Source organism: Tachypleus tridentatus, chromosome 9 (assembly GCF_004210375.1).
Source record: "Tachypleus tridentatus isolate NWPU-2018 chromosome 9, ASM421037v1, whole genome shotgun sequence".
NCBI classification, from domain to species: domain Eukaryota; kingdom Metazoa; phylum Arthropoda; class Merostomata; order Xiphosura; family Limulidae; genus Tachypleus; species Tachypleus tridentatus.
Window position 1 is genome coordinate 98,791,269 of NC_134833.1, and position 19,624 is coordinate 98,810,892.

The 19,624-nt window shown below is 31.8% G+C and overlaps 1 protein-coding gene across 6 annotated transcripts in view; it reads left to right on the forward strand.

The window, feature by feature from the left end:
* The window catches only part of LOC143225852 (uncharacterized), a 77,274-nt gene that overhangs the window by 27,232 nt on the left and 30,418 nt on the right, over positions 1–19,624 (forward strand). For all 6 annotated transcript variants that reach the window (XR_013014107.1, XM_076455979.1, XM_076455983.1 and 3 more), the window contains 3 exons: positions 4,998–5,085; positions 8,845–8,975; positions 9,512–9,596. Coding sequence is in view for 5 of the 6 variants with exons in the window: in XM_076455979.1 (XP_076312094.1) it covers positions 4,998–5,085; positions 8,845–8,975; positions 9,512–9,596 (304 nt within the window). In the remaining variant the exon portion in view is untranslated. The remainder of the gene's footprint in view (positions 1–4,997; positions 5,086–8,844; positions 8,976–9,511; positions 9,597–19,624) is intronic.

Sequence of the window (19,624 nt, forward strand, 5' to 3'; positions counted from 1 at the left end):
CCATTAAAGGTACTTTCACTTTTTGTATTTGAAAGTTCTTATGAAAAATTTGTAAATTTAATAGAAGTAGAAGAGGTGTTTGTTATTTTTTATATACCTCATTACCTATTTTTATGGGAAAAATAAAATGTCCAGTAAAGTTTTAGAATTTTTTTAAGACATTGTTATCAAAAGGTTTTGATGGAGGTCATTCACTTGGAGTAAACATTGTTTTTGTTACCTTGCTTGAAATAAATATTTTACAGAAGTGTGCTAGAAGCAAAAAGATGATGATACAATAGTTAAATTAGTTGAGAGTGTATTGTGAAATGGAGATAATTACTACATATAATTAAGAATTGAACAAAGCTGATTGAGCATTTTCATGTATCTCTTGTAACAGCCATCAAACATATATGTGTAATAATGGAATGTGGAAACTTTTTTATTTTTGAGTTTCCAAGTTTGTGTAAGTGTGATTAGGTACTGCTTTTTGAATGGAAGCTAGTGACTTTTAGTATGTAAATTTACGTAATGTTTTATTAAGAATTTTTAAATGTACATTTTATATAACTACACTGCTTGCGATGTTACATGCTTTGACTAGACAAAGGTATGTCAAAGATCTAAAGCTGAAGAAAAATGACAGAGTTTAAAAAACTATATTTGTAACATTATAGAGTATTAGACACAGATATAAGTCAGTCCTAATCAAGAATTTTGTGTTTATTGTAGCTAAACGTTTTTAATATTTATGAGGTTGGTTAAAAATTTATATCAAACTACAATGCTTATATATATATAATAATAATGTGTTCAGAATTCTTAAGCATGGTAAAATAAGAAGAGATGAAAATCAGCTACAAGCAAGGAATTTATTTAATGACAGTGGTGGTTGTAATGTGTTACATTCTTGGTAACATCTTATTAGACGCAATAGATAGCTGTCCTAATACTCTGCAATTCTTCATTAAGGACACACAACTTGGTTTTTCAACAACATTAATTGCTAATTACACATTGAAAAAGAAATGTGAAGATAGTCGACAGATTTACCTAATCTTTCAGACAAAACTATTATCTATTCACTATAATCTGACAGAATATAGTTGCTATTCATGTTATATTTTGTCTTAAGGAATTTGGTAATGTTTGTGCAGACTTTATTAAATATCAATTATTTTCTATTTACTTTGTACAGATTTTCATTTTAGGAAAGTGGCATTTTGTACAAGTAAGATTGTTTGTCTGTAAATATATTTCCATAAGATTTTTATTATCATAAGTGAAATATATGCATCTAGAAGTTGCAAATCAAATACCAATAATAGTACAGAGAACATTTGAAGTAGGACCAGTGTACCAGAACATGCTTTATAGTGCTCAAGCTTCATATTTCAGGGATAAGTCATCATATCCACATTATTAAAGAAATTATATAAACTTTTGACTGGCAGTAAACTAAGTTTTACCCCCCCCCCTTTTTTTTTTGACATAATAGAAGTTTAATCTGTACTAGCTTTGTCAAAGACATTCTTAATAGTCAGTGTATCAGTGTATGCATAGTCTATGTAATAAACTCTTGTTTTATACATTTATTAGCTCTGTATTATTTCCTCCCAGAGTATATGAAATATTGATCAAATAACAGACTGTCAACAACCTCAAAAACAAAGATAACAATAAATAAATCTTGACTCAAATTAGGTAAATTGGAAATGTATACCATGAATGCAAAGAAGCTGTAGTTATTAGTTTCCAGTCAGAAAGAAAACCCAAACCTGAGAAATTTAAGGAAGTGGACTTTCCTTTACCAGAAGTAAATTGTGAATGCTAATCTTAGTATGTTGATCAGTTATGTTGTCATATTACTGAAAGTGGAATGTTATGCATTTAAAATATGACCTTATTTGTGAAATTGCACTGTGTATGATATGAAAATGATGAGAAGGAGTGGGTTTGAAATAGGAATGTTTTACAAGAATTTGTGTTTATGCGAGAAATAATTTTCAAAACAGCTTGGAGATTTTAAATAGAAGTGCATAATTGTAAAGGAACCATAAAAGTGATAAATTTTAGAAATGAAATTATGTGATAATGTATGTGTAAATGAGAACACAAAAGTAATGTTAATTAATAATAGGAGTTAAAAGGCTAAAAATGCAATAACAGAGGAAGTTTATTTCAAAGTTGACTTTTCTAAGGTTTTCTGGAAAGATTGAGTTTAAAGATGGAGATTGTTAATATCAGGTTCAAGCTCATACCATATGGGGAGGTAGTGTTTAAAATACTGTTTTTTAGTTAGGCTTCTTTAAATTCTTTAACTTTTGATTTAGATCTAGTTGCAATATTGATGGATTATTATGCTATAGGTAAAATGTTCAAGCTGATTAAAGTGTAGGGCAATAGTATTTGTTTTATTAATAAAAACTTTGTTTAGAATAGTCTGGATTTTTCCTGTGTATTTGTGGTTGCATTTTGTTTCACTGTACAATGTACAAAATATGTCTTATTTTCAGTTTAACAAGAGGTTTATGTTGTTATACTGTGTTGTTTTTTTTATGTTGGTCAAAGAAAGTACTTGTAGTTTTTATGAACTTACAACTGTGGCATTGAACTTCATTCATGGGGAACATCTGTTTTGTGACATGGTATAATATACTTTTCTGTGAACAAAGATATCTTAAAGACTTTTGTGTCATTGTTGTTGGTTTTTTTTTGGGTTTTTTTAAAGACAGCAGGAATTTCAGGTGAGTTTTCCTTTAGATGTTCACTGAATGCAGATGATGTAAATCTTTTTAAAGATATTTTATGATAACCAATTAATATATGTTAAATTGCTTGTTGTCAGATTGGTTGAGATCAGCAGCAGGTGAAACATTGTCAGCTTCTTCAATCTGCTTTTATATTTTATAAACTTTAAAACATCTTTCTTTCACAGATGTTTTTTAGTTTGTCAAAAGGTTTTTTCTAGTGAAGACTTGATTGTAAATATTGTTTCATTTGAAATTGGTAGTAAATATGCTGTGGTCTGTATGAAATTTTTGTAATCGTTAGTATGTAGAAAGTCATCTTTTAAAGGTTTATTGATGTTCAAAATACACTTTTAATACTATATAGGAGTAGTTTAATAAAGTTTTGAATACATGTATACAAATGTGATGGCATGGACTTTGGCCATTGACTGTAAGAAGACCCATTTCATTAGATTTAAGTAAAAAACTTTCTTTATAAAGTACGTTAGGCCAACCCATCCTAATTTCTTTTAGTAGAGATTTTAGTCAACAACTTTCTTTTAGCCATATTTCTGTGTTCCTTGCCACTATATGTATCCATCCATCCAAGTCTTCTTAATATGGGTTTTAAATGTTTCTGATATCTGACAACTTGACCTGTTTTTTGTTTTTATTCACTGCTTGCATGATTTGCCCAAAATGGCACTAATAACCTAACTTGTATGATCCAAAAATTTAAACAGTGCAGTTATTGGCTATTTGGAAGTCCTAGAATGTTTTATACTGGAATTAGGCTAGTCACTCTATAAGTTATCAGTCAGGAGGGTGGTAATTATTGTCAGTATATCAAATGTATTTATCATGAGCTATACATAGGTACTATCAATTCAGAGAGTGTTAAAGGGCTTACTTTTACTAACAATACCATCATACTGGTTTTTTTCTTTGCCAAATTAACCTAACATTGTTTTTTAGGAAGTGATAAATAGGAGGAGGAAGCACTGGCATGTTGAGAGTTATATTGTTGCCAAGATATAACCACATTTATAAACACTTGATAAAACTAATTCATCCTCAGTTGGAGGATTAAGAGGTAATGGTGTGAAGTGGAGAGCTCATTTCCAAATGTCATTATAAATGATACTTGTATCTTTATAAATTATGGAATATTTTGCCTATATAAAGCTGTAATCATTCTTAATATGAAATATTCATTGTTTTCAAATAGCTTGCTTTTCTCATATTTCAACTGAAAACAGAAGGATCAGTGTAATAATGAAAAGCAGATATTTCTGTATATACATTTGGTTTTTACTGCAGATAGTGTTTAATGTCACATTTGTTTTGTGGATATGGTATTTCTTCAAGAAAACTTCATGACATCTTCAGTTTGATATTGTTTGTTATAAGAATCAGTCACATATATCAATACATTCTTATGTAACATTAATAAAAAGTAAACACTGAAGTGAAAATTATGGCACAATCAAAGTGAACTTGGTAATATAAAAATATGTTTGTTTTGACTTGTTCAAAACGTTTATAAAACTATCAATAAATAGATATATTTATGACTCATAATTTTCTCATTTCATGATGACAAAAAAAAAAGCTTCTAGTGAAATGTTGGCTATTTTTGTTTTCCCTCATTCATAATTACAATAACTTATTTATATTAAACATAAAATGTATGTCTTATAAGAATGTACAAGTTCTTAACTGTATTTGTTTTCACATAATAGACTTTTTGCAGTTATGGTGTTTTGTTTACCTATTGAAACTATTACAAGCCATTATGTTGAGATCAAAGATTTGTGAAATATGGTAATTGATTAATTGTCAGTCTTATTAAAACCTGTTACATTCAAATGATAATTATTCTCACATAAGCGTGGATAGTTAGAATACCTGAAAACAGTAGTAATTTATTAATCAAGTTAATCACTCAGCTTTAATGTTAAGTGTAACTATCATATTCTAATGTTCCTATTACTTTCATCAGTACCCATAGTTTCACATTTAAAACTATAATTATTCATTTATCTGTACATATTTCCATTAATGAAAGTAACACTATAGAAAAGACAAAAAAATATAATAATAGCTGAGGTGATGTCATTTAGTTGGTATGTTTTATAACCACAGCTTAAAGACAATATAGTATATGAAAATATTAATCTGACATAAAAAATGTTTTTAACACTAAGCAACACACACAGTGCAATGTTTCTATTTTTAAGTGCAATATTTATTTTTTCATATTTTTGTTTTATTCTTTGATAGAAAACTTCACCATCCAAATATTGTTCATGTGATTGGACAGTGCCTTGAAGAAGATCCATTTTTAATTCTTATGGAATTTGTTTCAGTGGTAAGTTCTGAATTCTCTTAAATTCTCAATTTAAACTTATAATGGATATACCATTTATATAGATGTGCAGTTGTAACTTATGTTAATTAATTAATAAGTAGATAATAAAGACTTCAATAGTTTTTTGGTGGAAAGTGTTTTGAATTCTTGTTCTATGAGAATCTTGCCATGTGCTTAATGTAGAAATATGTGTACATCTTGTACTCTACATTTCAGCAACTTTGTTGATTGAAAATTAAATTTAACCCACTTCTGTAATAAGGGATCTTGACAACTCCAGTATACATGTTATTATTAATTTTTATGTAAGACTTTTAACTCTCCCAGAAGAAAGTCGGTTGAATTGACCAATTTCGTAGCTACTTTTGTACTCATTATAATTTCCATACTAAATATATTTGGTGTACCTTCACAACATTTGCAAGACATTCAGTAAACATTACAAGCCTTTTGCACACAAAAAAATAAGATTTTTATTAATGATTTGTATGTAAATATATGTACTATTTCTGTATACTACTCTGAGTGATAAGTGATTTTTACATTAAGATTAAGAGTACTTTTTTGTTGTCTTAGAAGCCTCAAATTTTATAATAATTAAACCCCTTAAACAGTAACACTTTACATTTGTTTATTTGTTACTTTCTATACCCTATTTTAATACAAGGTTGGTCAGTTTGACTGACCTTGTAACTACCTAAAGAAAATTGAAACAAATCTAAATTACACTTAATCCTACTTTTTTACACTAAATAATTTTTATTATAAGTAATGCACCAAAGAACACAGAATGATTACGTGCAAAAAAATAGACAATGTCCCATAACTATTACAATTTTCTAGCTTTCTAACTATGCACCAAGAACTGGTAGAAAGTCAACTGAGCTCTAAATATGTTTCCTGTAAGAATAAAGGTTGAATGGAAAAATAAACTGACAATTCTCTCTGCAGAAAACAATCAGTATAATATGTTATTTGATTGTTGAAAACTTGGCTTTCTGTTGACTATAAGTAATGTAGTATTGAACATCAAAGAGAACTGTTTGCAGTTTCTGAAAGAGAGGAGAACAGGTCAGTTTGGCAGAAGGGTCTGTTGACTTTTTCATGGCTCTGTAATTACATAAGATTGAAGGCTATAAAGGTTATGCATTGCCTGAGTGATGAAGATATTGTAATAAATAGTTTATGTTAAATTTCTTGCTTCTTGTAAGAATGTTAAATAAATTAGAGAAGAGGGGATTCTTACATATCAAAGTCACAATTATCACACTAGGGGAAATTCTATATTTGCTTTTAATATTGCCTTACAAAAGTAAGAACATAAATCTTATATGCTATTGAAATGTGAATTATTAACCATGTTTTTATGCTACATTTACTGGTATGCCATGAATAGAAAGTAGTTTAATTAAATTTTGAATATAAATCACTGAACCATTGTGACATGCACAGAAACAGCCATGGCAAGAGGTTAGGCAGTTTTCCTCTTAGAAATGTGTGTACTTAAGCCATGTACTCTATGAATATCTTACCATTTGTATATTTAATCACATTTTAGGTATTAGACAAGTGCCACTTTTGAACTGAAAAATTATCTTTGAAACTTCTTCAATTGAACATGTGAATGGCTTCTTTTCTTTCTTTTCTTTCTTATGGTAACATGTAAATATTGAAAACACTTGAAATTGCTTTTTAAAAATATCAAGACTATGAAACCTGTAAAGATGTACATTTTACTGCTGAAATTTTAGAAATTACCTTGAAAATGATAACATCCTGCTGTAGATATGCTTTAAGAGTGATGATCAAATCATGTCATTTGATTGAATGAGTGTCTCAGAAGTTGGCACTGGGTGCTCTTGAATGGCAACTTTCTATATCTGGTTTATTACTTAAAATTTGAGATGGCACAAATTTCTAAAAGAAACAAAATCTTAAGTTCTTAAAATACAGCTTGTGATCGTAAAAACGTTTGGAAAAGTCCATGAATTTATATTCATAAGCATACTATTCTTGGAATAATAAAATACTTGTTATAACTGATAATTCAAATCTACTTTAAAACAGATTGTTAATAAAAACTGACATGTATTATTGGTTATGTCTGTAATTCTCAGCCAGTTAAATTTTGTCAGGATATGGGGTAATTTTTCTATTAATTTTTCATGCAGATATGGAACAGTTTATTAAACAATTATTACAAGTCTTGGAAAGAAAGACAGTTGTGCCTTTCATTTATTGTGTTGTTGTTTAGCCTTTTTCCATTTATTAACTGTGAAAACTATTTCTGAAAGTTATAAATAAGGGGTGTAACCCTGCTTTTTTCAAACTCTGGTGTTTTTTAATACCTTTACATATTACAATAAAAAATGTTTGCATTCACAGTGAGTATAAACACAACTTGGTCACATGTTTATTTATTGAAGTGTAAGAGAATATTTTAAAACAAAATGAATAACTCATACATGTTTTAAAACAATTACTTATAATTTTTTAAATCAAGAAATTAATCCTATTAGTAATTTCAAATATATTACTGTCTTCAAGTGCTTAATGTTGTTGAACCAAAAATGTAGGCAAAAGAAAAACTTAATTTTTAAATCAAATCACTAAATTGGTGATAAACACTACCCAAACTAAAATTAAATTAATTGTTTTTTTAATTTGTATATGAAATAAAGATATTTTTACATTTGTAGGATACCATATTGAACTCACTTGGTTTGTATATTATTTCCTCATATATGTGAAAGATTGCAAGGTTTCCTTCATTGTCAAAACCAGATGTCACTTGTGTGTCTATGTATGTGTATGTTTGTGAGAGAGAGTGAGAGAATAAATTTCCTTTAGCACTGACTAAAGGTTATCTTATTCCTATTTCTGCAATATATACACAGTCAAAGTGTTGGCATGTTATTTCATTACCAGACTTAAAAGTTCTTGCTATAGATTACTTAAACTTCAAACTGTTTATCAAAGAATTTTCTGGTCAAGCAGAACCTCTCTTCCTTAAAGAATAACTGGACTCTAGTTGAATTAAACTTTTATTTTATTTTTGACTTTTTTCCTTATTTTTTATTTTTTGTAACTATAATTTTTTTATAAATAATTCCATTGCAAGTTCTCTATTTATTTTAAAACTATTAAAAGTAGAATGAGAAGGCTTCTGAAGCATCCACTAGACATGTTATTTGTAATTTTTGTGATTATACTGTTTACTATTAGATTAATATTTCTGCCTCATAAGTTAAATTAATTGATTTGAGAAAGAGAATTGTCACTTAAGAATAGCAAAATGTTTGATGTTTGAGTTTGGTTAAGTCAGATAACCATTACTAATCATAAAATAAAATAGTATGCTTGTTTGGACAGTATATTATGAAGATAAATACTTGGGTAACTTAGGATGATAATATCATACTCCAAATGTACTTATTTGCTTACATGTCTTAACATGTATTCGTAATGTGTGGCAGTTTTTCTGGAAAAGGAATTTAAAAAGGAATTTCTAGATTGCTGTAAGTTATGGGTTTAAAGCTAACAAAGTATTCATTAATTATACATATTCCTATAATTTAATTATTATAATTTTTGTCCAAACTGCACATTTATGTGTATTTGGTGTTCTAGTTAATCATGATAATTAAAAAAAAAAGAAAGAAGAAAAAGACAGACCACATTTAAATGTATTACTAGAAAAACAACTTAATCTTTTTTTGTAAATTTGCTCAAATATACATTTTATTTTTATTTTTATAGAACTTGAAGACATTTCTAATTGATAAATGCTCCAGTTGCAAGGGGTTAGATGAAAATGTTTCTCTACTTAGTATGGCTGTTGATATAGCTTCTGGTTTGCAACATATTCATGAACAAGGATTTGTTCACTTGTAAGTAATTGAGCTTTTAATTTATGAAATGAATAAGCCTTTGTGCTGAGGTTAGTAAGTTGGCTTAGCATAAATTGTTGAATTAGATTAAACCAAATCTCACATCACTGTTTGTCAGTAATGTCTATTGTAGAAGCTGTACATTAAGAAATAAATTGACTTTATGTTTAAATTGGATAGGAAAATTGTTTCTAACAAAAAAACATTTATTTGACTAATTGATACAACATCTAATAAAAGTTTGCATTTTTACACTTCTTCATTCACAACTGTGATAGCTTTAACCTGAAACAAATTTACCTGCTGAAACATTTTCTAATCTGTATTGATAATTTTAAATAATTCTGAACTTGTAAATCCTTACTTTTTTTATGAAATTAATCATTGAAATAATATTGCATAAGATGAAATGAATGATTAATGCAAGTCTTAATGTTTAGTGTAATGTCTACAAAAAGACACTTAACTAATCTGTGTAGAGTTTTCAGGATAAATGCACAGTTATAAGTGATATAATAAATTTTCTCCTTTTGTAGAGACTTAGCTGCTCGTAACTGTTTAGTCACATCAGACTTGAAAGTCAAAATTGGAGATTATGGAACCACTGTAGAACAGTTTAAGGTGAGAAGTATATGGTCATATACACTCTGTTAATAAGGTTATAATTTTAAAAGAAGTTAAGTGATCTAGTAATTACTCTGTTTATAATTAACTTTTTATTACACTGGGCCATATGTTTTTGGTATTTGGACTGGTGAATACAGACTAAGATATTGTAGGAATAAGATTCAATATGGGATTATGTTAATGAGTGAAAAAATTACCTTTGCCTCTCACTGTTTTAGTTTTCCAATGCATGCAAAAATGTTTGTGTGTGTGATTTAGCATGAAGAAATGGGGTAGCTTCTAGAAAAGTAAAATTAAATTAGAGCTGGGTAATTAAATCAATTACCTGTGAGCAGAGATCATTTTGATTAGTGTTGCATGAGCTAAACATTGATAAAATGGGTTCATTTCAAGAAAATAATCAACTAATTAAAATTAGTTCTTCTAGTTATTAATGTCTTTTATTATTCTAACTATCCAATTAATAGAAATGTTGTCATTGTGTTTGTGTTAGGCATAAAGCTACTATATAATTTGGGGTGGGGATCTCATTGTTTTAAAATCTCAAGTTTATTTCCCGTTGCCATTAAACTTGCTCACCTTGTGTTTGCTTTTGAAAGCTACTAAAGTTATCAACCATTATTGTTAATTTTGTACTGCTGACTAGAGGAAAAACAACATTCACCATTAACTCTTTTGTAACTTACATATTGAATGAAGTGTTTCCTATGTATAATTGCAATCTTTAATGTAATATAATTTGGTGAGTACCAAAGAAAGTGGTCCCAAGGAGTCTGGACTCAACCCATCCATTTTGCTTTTGAGAAATCAATAACTATTAGTTATTGTTAAATATTTGGGCACAATTCTAGGTAAAATGTCCAGGCGAGGCACTTCCTATTTTTTCTTTGCATTAATAACTGTATCTTTTATTATTATACAAGTAGGAACATGTGTAAGGGAATTCAAACTCTCCTAAAGTTTTTCAGAAAATTAATAAAAGTACAGCCATATATCCTTACATGTAAAAAATACTTAAAATTTGATTTTGGTGTTACACAGTTAAATTTGATATTAAACACAATGCTGTATTTTCTGAATGGACCTTTTTAGTTTTAATCTTATTTATTCCTTAATGATTATAAAACTTAAAATAAAATTATAACTGTCAAAAGCTTTGTTTTCCAAAATAATTAATGTTGCTTTAATTTTTATATAATTTGATTTTAAATTTAGGCTATTTTGAAGGATCTAAACATATTAGATTTTTGCTTTGGTTAAGTACATGTTTGCCTAATAAATAAAGTGGGTTGTTATCAATCATTTCTAATAGTTAGTTACAAATCATGTGAGTGACTGCACAGTTATACAATACTTAAGGACCCAACATTATTATTATTAATATACTTTATACTTTGGGGGGAATAATAATTTATCTAAGTTGGTTCCAAATGATTTGATTAACTGCACAGTTATATACACTGCTGGCCAAAATCTTAAGGCCAATGAACATAAAGAAAATATATGCATTTTGCATTGTTAGACTCGACCACTTATTTGAGTAGCACTTTGAAAGATGAAAATAAGAAAAGGGAAAATAAAAATAAACTTTCTTAGCATTTAATATGGAAAATGTGAACACTATGAAATTAGCCTGAATACTAGCTGGTCAAAAATTTAAGACCATACCAAAAAAAAATCCTAAACAGGGTAGGAAATGCCCAACAAGAGGTTTCAGTAGTGAGTTGCACAGCCATTATTGCGAATAACTTCAAACATCCACTTTGGCATGGTCGATGTAAGAGTTTACAGAAGGCTGGCTGGAATGTTATTCCAAGTGGTGAAGATAGCTTTACAAAGATCATGCATTGTTTGGAATTGATGTCCATTTCTGTAGACTTTCCTTGCCATCCACCACCAAACATTTTCAATGGGGTTTAGTTCGGGCAAATACGCTGGATGGTCCAAAAGAATCACGTTATTTGCCATGAAAAAGTTCTTTTGTCCTGCAGGCATTGTGGATTTCAACGTTGTCCTACTGAAAGACCCAGTCATTTCCACACAAGCGAGGGTATTCACTCAATAAGGGTGCTCTCTCCAACATGCCAATATGGCCAGCAGCTGTTTGACGCCCCTGTATAACTCGAAGCTCCATTGTTTCATGGGAGGAGAAAGCACCCCAGATCATGGTGGAACCTCCTCCTCTGTGTCGTGTAGAAAATGTCTCCGGTAGGATATCCTTATCGTGCCAGTAATGTTTGAAGCCATGTGGACCATCCAGGTTAAATTTTTTCTCATCAAAGAACAAAACCTTCTTCCACTTTTCTGCATCCATATTTGGTGCTTCTCAGCCAAGTTTAACTGAGCTGTTTCGTGGTGTAGAAGGAGGCATGGCCTTTGAAGACATTTACAGTTTTTAAAGCCTTTCTCTTGTACATGCTGTCTTATTGTTCTTGATCTGCATTCTATGTCCGTAAGGGCCTTAATCTGGTTCAACTATCAACTGATGTCTTGCTAGACAACCTGTCGAATCCTCCTGCTCAACACTGGCAAAATTTTCTTGGGTTAACCACTTGAAATTCTCATTCCGTATCCCTTAGGGTTTTAATGAAATTTGCAACAGCAGTTTTACTACGCCCAATCTCACCAGCAATGGCACGTTGAGAGAGACCTTGCTTTTGCAGTTTGACAATTCTGCCACATTCAAATTCTGTCAACTTTTTAGCCTTTGCCGTGTTTTTACCCAATGTAACACGAGATGTCAGTGGGAGATGTTGCCTCTGCTAATACTTGAACACAAATGACTAAATTTCGTTACGTGTTTACCAATTAATGCTTTGTTTCAGTATGGTCTTAAACTTTTGACCAGCTAGTATTTTAGCTAATTTCATAGTGTTCACATTTTTCCTATTAAATGCAAAAAAAGTTTTTTATTTTTATTTTCCCTTGTCTCATTTTCATCTTTTGAAGCTCTACTCAAATAAGTGGTTGAGTCTAACAATGCAAAATGCATATTTTTTCTTTATGTTCATTGACCTTAAGATTTTGGCCAGCAATGTATATACAATATTTAAGGACCCAACATTATTATTTACAATGTGAATTACTAGCTTCTTTCTGCTAAATACTTGATGCTAATACTTGAATGCAAATGACTAAGTTTTGTTACGTGTTTACCAATTAATGCTTTGTTTCAGTATGGTCTTAAACTTTTGACCAGCTAGTATTTAAGCTAATTTCATAGTGTTCACATTTTCCCTATTAAATGCAAAAAAAGTTTTTTATTTTTATTTTCCCTTGTCTCATTTTCATCTTTTGAAGCTCTACTCAAATAAGTGGTTGAGTCTAACAATGCAAAATGCATATTTTTTCTTTATGTTCATTGACCTTAAGATTTTGGCCAGCAGTGTATATACAATATCTAAGGACCCAACATTATTATTTACAATGTGAATTACTAGTTTCTTTCTGCCAAAACAAAATAATCATCCATGTTAAGTAGTGTAGAATTTGCTCTTTATTTTAATTATAAACATGTCCAATAGTGATGTTAGAGAGAATTATTGGAATTTCTTGAAAGACAGATGATGTGAGATGGACATGTCAATGTGGGGTGTTGTACAGTAATATCATAGTATATCAAGAAATTTTATATTCTGGCTTGTCAGTTTTATAGCATGTGTTTCTGATTGAAAATCTGAAGCCCTTGGGGATAAAGGGAAAACCTATGAGAAGGTAAAGCACTACCAAGTCATGTGGCTCTGAGAGGTGTAGATTAAGACATTTAAATTTTTTTTTTTGAAATTAAGAAATTAAAACTTGGATAATATAAAGATTTGAATTGAAACTATGTTTACGTGCTGAGTTTATCGACATACAGTGATAATAAAGTAATTTAATTAAGTTATGAATATAACCCTTTTAAAAACCAAAAGGTTGTGGCAAGCTAAATTTGATTTATCTCCCACTGTTGTCCAGTTGATTGATCTTTAATGTTAATGACTAAAGCTTTATGGTTGTTGAGACTATAAATAGAACTTGGCATGGCAAAAGTATGTCAAAGTAAACAAATCTATACTGCTGGGACATGGTATCAAAATGGCTTATAATTTGGCTTGAATTAGTGAGAAAAGTACATGGCTGAGCAGTTTAAATGCTTATTTTTACAAAGAATTTAACAATGAAAAGGCCAAATTCCTCAACGGTTATACAGTGGAACCCCTTTAAGCGGCCACCTTCAGGACTGAGACAAACTGGCCTGATTAGAGTGGTTCCACTGCACATAATTAGGGAATATGTAAACAAAAAAGGAACTGTGATTGAATGACTGCTTTCAAGGGGTGACCGAATCTGAGGGGTTCCACTGTAATTTGAATCTTTTCTGAAATTCCTTTCCAGGTAGATTCCTGTATGTGGTAAGGGGACCTTCCAGAGAAGGTTCTGTAATTTGAGTTTACCTCATCTGGGATCTGAAAATCCACCCATATGTTTGCCATGTGTTGCAACTTGTGAAGGGGAGGAGAGGATCCTGGTGGTTGAGGAGTCCAACTTTAACACACCATTTTGGCATTGAATTCCTATAGACAGGTGTTTTTGGAGTGGCCATTCCTAGGGTCATTCAGCTGGTTCACTTGGACTAGGGTCAACCAAGTACCAGTGTTGGACATTCTCACCAGATGCTATGGACATTGTGTCTGATGCTGGTGTTTGGGTATAGTGCTCATAAAACCCTGATATTGCTGCAGTGTTCTTGTTTGGCATTGCAGTGTGTCCCCTTGTAGGACTTCATAGTGGTTGAGGACAGTTGGCATTGATATGTTCTATTTTATTAGGGATAACCCCATTCCTGAACAAAAAAATAAAAATGATAAAACAGATTATCGGAGAACAACCACATATGGATGACTGTTATGCAGTCACCATCAATTTCTCATTCTGCATTCATTGTCTTGAGAAATCTTTAGGGCAGATGTTTTCCTTCTTCATTTAAAATGAATTAGAAGAGCTTGCTGGCTCCTCCAAGTCAGTATGGAATCTTGATGGAAATATCTTCACCACAACACATCAAACTCACACTGAGTTCAAAGAACATTGGGAATATACCAATTGAGGTTACTCCCCATGCTACCCTGAATTCCTCAAGAAGAGTTGTTGTTGACAGGAACATGAAGAACATTCCCAGATCAGTTTTTCCAGCTAAGGCATTTCTATGATGCACCAAGTCTCCACTCGTAAAGACAGAATTATAATGCCTACCAGTGTTCTGATTTTGACATTTACATTGCTGTCTACCTGCCACAGTCAAGGCAGATTATCTGAATTGTAAGGTACAGCCATACATTTCCAGTCTTCTCATATGTTTCCAGTGTCAGCTGTTCAGTCACTTGAAACCATCATGTCATGGTTCTTTAACATGTGCTCATCGTGGTAGGAGAGACCACAACTTTACGAGTGCAAACTGTAACTTCATTGTGTTAGTTGTAGTGGTCCACACCCCCTCTTACTCTAGTTCTTGCCCAAAGTGGGTGGAGGAGAAAGATATGCAATGCTTGAAGACTGTGAACAATATCTCCTACCCAGAGGCCCAGAAGTTATTGTTCCCCACTCCATCTCAGACATATGCTGATGCACTCCATTTCACTGCCACAGTGAGAGTGCAGACAGCTCTCTCTGTGCCTCTAGCAGAGTCATTTACAAAACATCTGAAGGAGATCATTAAAAAATTTTATTAGTCTACGTCTACTCCCATTTCTGTTTCTGCCACTCCTTTCTATAGCTCCCCGGGTCCACTTCTTCTGGCTTTGGGTTTAGGCATTTCCTCAGGTCCATCTTCTTCTTAATCCTTAAGATGCAAAACAACTTTGTTCATGCCCTCAGTTGCTGAAATCTTAGTCCACAGACTGAACTGCTACTGAACCCAGGGGAAGACCCATGGAGGTCAATAGACCTCAGTCCAATAAAGACAAATTAAAAAAAACATGGTTGAAGAAAGAAGGACTCCTTGTTCCATTCTCCTCCATGTAAATAAAAATAGCCACTTTTATACAGTAGAACTGTTGGAGTTGTTATTCAAATATAGACGACATTAAGGATTTGATTGATTCTTATCATCCTGTGTGTCTCTTCTTGCAGGAAACATTTCTAAAACCTGCCAATGCAGTCACCTTTTGACAGCTTTCTTTGTACAGATATGACAGATTGTGTGATGAATGAGTGTATGAAGGGGTGATACTGCTGGTCATTCAGCATGTGCCCACTCGATACACCCTTTAAGGCTGTAGCCGTCCATGTTTCCTTGGGTGTACCATCACTAATTGTTCTCTCCATCTGTCTCATGAAGAGACCTATGATCAGCCAGACCTCAATGCCTTCATTAAACAATTACAATATCTTTTTTTTTAATTCTGGGGGATTTTAATGGACATAATCCTCTCTGGGATAGTGTTGATATTGATTGGAGGGTTCATTCCATAGAGCATATGCTCTTGGATCACAACCTTTCTCTCTTCAATACTGGTTCTTATACTTATGTTTATGCACATAGTTGTTCTTTTACTGCTATAGATCTCTATCTGCTCCTCTTCATTTTTCTCTTACTTTTCTTGGAAGATTGACCCACAGATCAATGATCATTTTCATATCATTTTGAGAGAGACTGGCCATGGTCAATGCCATCCGATGTGCGTGCCTTGATGGAAGTTGAAGCAGACCAAGTGGCCCTCTTTCATTGCTCTCTCAGAATTTAACCTTCTGTCATCTGTAAGCCATCAATAGATGACTATGTGGCAGCACTGACTTGACTGTATTGTCCAGGCAGCTGCTCAGTATGTTTCTAAAACCTCAAAATATTTTCCATGGTATCTTCATCCATAATGGAATCCTGCCTGCCACATGGCACACCTTTCATAGGTTTCCCATGCCTTTAAACAGCAGGCCCATACAACTTACTGCTGTATGCTTACCAATAAAATGTGAACCACAATACTCCAGTCACACCAAATGTAACAAAATGTTCTTTTGATTAAAACATTATGTTAGATACATTATTTCTTTTTTATTTGGATATCTTTCTTTTGGTGTTTTATCCCTACTTTTTGAACCAGACTGATGTAAAGCCTTTTCTCACCAGCATTTCTTCACATTCTTAACCGTATAGTAGACATATTTTATTCTTAACACATGAAATATAATCCACAATAAAAGGGCATATCTGTCTGTGAAACTGCCATATATCTAAGAGGAAAGAACTTAAAAACCTGAAGTTTTGCACAAATACTAAATGGACCCTGCAAGTGTGCATCTGGGTATTATTACTTATCCACATGCATGCCTGTGCACATCTTTTTTGTGAAATAAGAAAGGAAAAAACCTTGTAGAAAAGGATATATAACTGCTATGGCATAAAGAGCAAATAATCTAATGACCTGAAATTTTCTACCCATATTAAGTGGACTCTGAGGGTGTGCACCTGGGTGTTATTGCTTATCTATGTGTTTGCACATCTTTTTATGTAACCACTATATCTCCAACAGGAAAGAACCTAAAAACTGAAATTTTGCACCCATAACAAGTGGACTCTGAAGGGTGTCCACTTGAGTATTAATACTTACCTCTGTGTGTGTGTATCTTGTTTAATGAGCCAAGCTAGCTATTTTCAAATTTACCTGTGTTGGTCTCACAATCTAGGGTGTACTTGACAGTGTTTTGAGAACATTTCAAGTCTGCAGCAAATGTCAGAGAGTCCAGCAGCATCATGTAAATTTGTATACAAACTCTCTGCTCTACTGACAGTTCTGTATGTTTTTGGGCTGTTTGTTGCATGACAACAAAATATATAGTGTTAAACACTATTTTTATCGAAGTTTATTTGTAGAGTGCTACTAAATTGATTTCTTCTAGTATATATCAGTACCTTATGCTAGTTTATTTCTATATAGTTAAAACACTGCATGAGGTATCATAACAGTTGTTTCAGATTCTCAGTTTTAACAGTGTGTTTATTCAAACTGAACTTTAATGACAAGCCCTTGGTATAAGTGTGTGGGAATTTTAAAGAACGATAAGTATTCTCACCAGCTCATTAAATTGTCAACATGGATCAGTGAAACATTACAGTAATGTTGAAATTTAAATTCTGTATTGGGATGGAGGAATTAGCCCCATAAAATGGAAAGAATGGTAAAATATATTCTTGTTCTAACACTTTTGCACAGTACTGTATACTGAATTTTAGATGTGGTTGAAATGTGCACTTCACTATATCATCCTCAGTCTTGAGCTTGACTGAAAGTGTGGTACAGACTGTCAAGCAAACATTTACCAAGTTTGTTAACTCTGACTTAAATGATTGGAATGAATTTCCATCATACATCATGATGGTATATCATTTAAATGATCAAAAGCAGATTGGCTGTTCTCCAAACCTCTTAATGTTTGTATGAGAAGTATAACTCTCTGTGGATCTGATTTATAGTCTTCCACTCAGTATAAAAGAATTGTGGCATCTACAGGAATATGTGGAATAGCTTCTTACTGAAACAGATAACAAACGAATTCATGTGGCACAACAGTAGTGAAACTAAACTTTAAGCCTAGTGACTGAATACGATTATAGTCTGAGTGTGTAGCACTGAAACAATGTCTGGTCTGTGTGTGGTCTGTTGACAGCTCCATGAAATGATTATGACTTGAAGCAAACATACACCAAATCTGTTTGTGAGCTGAACCTCATGTAGATAAGCAAGATGGTTCTGGTGATGAGTGTACTGTCATATCTTCTCTTATTGTAGGAGAATACACTGGTAATACATGTCTGGTTATTCATAAGGAAGAGCAGTTGGTTTTATGCAGTGGTTGGCCAACATGTTGATGCTAACCTTCTAATCATTAAGACTTTGATAAACTGCTTGCTTGACCAGTAGCTAAGAAATCATTTAGTTGAATAAGCAGTGATTGAAAGGATGTGTTATTCCTTGCATTTTGAGCTGTCAAGTTGTGTTTCACAATAGAACATTTGAGCAGTACATTATGTGATGGCCACTTGATTACTTTTACAGTTACTGCTGCAATGAACACCTGGAGATGACAAGTAAAACTTATCTTTTGTTGTTGACTTCCAGCCTCAACGTAGGTACATGAACTTTGTGATAAAACGTAATATGTCTAGATTAAAATTTTCTGGTGATAAATGAATTAAAATTGGAATTTTCATACCCAGCTAACCTGTAAAATACATACTGTTAAAGAGCTTATACACTTTAATGAGTGATCTTAATTACCTACAAATAAGTACAAAAGATAACCTTAACACTGTTATTCCACCAAAATGTAAAACATTTAGTGAGATAAATTTTGTAGTTTTCAAGTTTCTACAGTGAAGTTTTGGTTGTGCAGTGCTGCACAGACAATGTGCAGAGTATATAAGATTCTGTTTCTTTGTAGTAGTGTGAAAAACATGTTAAATATTTTTTTATAATGTAAAATGTAATTGACTAATGGTTGTTTATATTTGACCTTTCCCCTGGCTGGTGAAGTAATGGCAAGTTAACAGACTCACAACACTAAAATCTAGATTTTGATTCCCTCCAGTGTACAGAGCACAGATAACTGTTTATAGTTATACATGCAAAGAAAATCCAACAAACTTTCTATATTTGTTTGTAATTAATATATGTTTGTTATTTAATTAAATCTTATGTAACAATATCATTCATCTGAAATAGAGTGCATGAGTTGCAAAAGTATTGTTGTGGGAGTTTGTCGGTACATTATACTGTTTAAGTTAGTCAGGATTGAGTGATTGCAGATATGCAACTGGATCTTGTAGTTTGAGAAGGTAACTCTGGAGAAACTGAATGTGTTATGACATGTAAATTTATGCCAGAAGAAGTTGTGAAAGCTTTGTTTCATGAACTGTATTGTACTGTTTAATACTACTTTGAATTTAACTTGTTAAAAAGTTTGCTGCCTTTCATAATGAAATAAAAACTATTTTGACTGGTTGTTTATCAACACAAAATAAAAATACAGAAAGGAAATCTGGA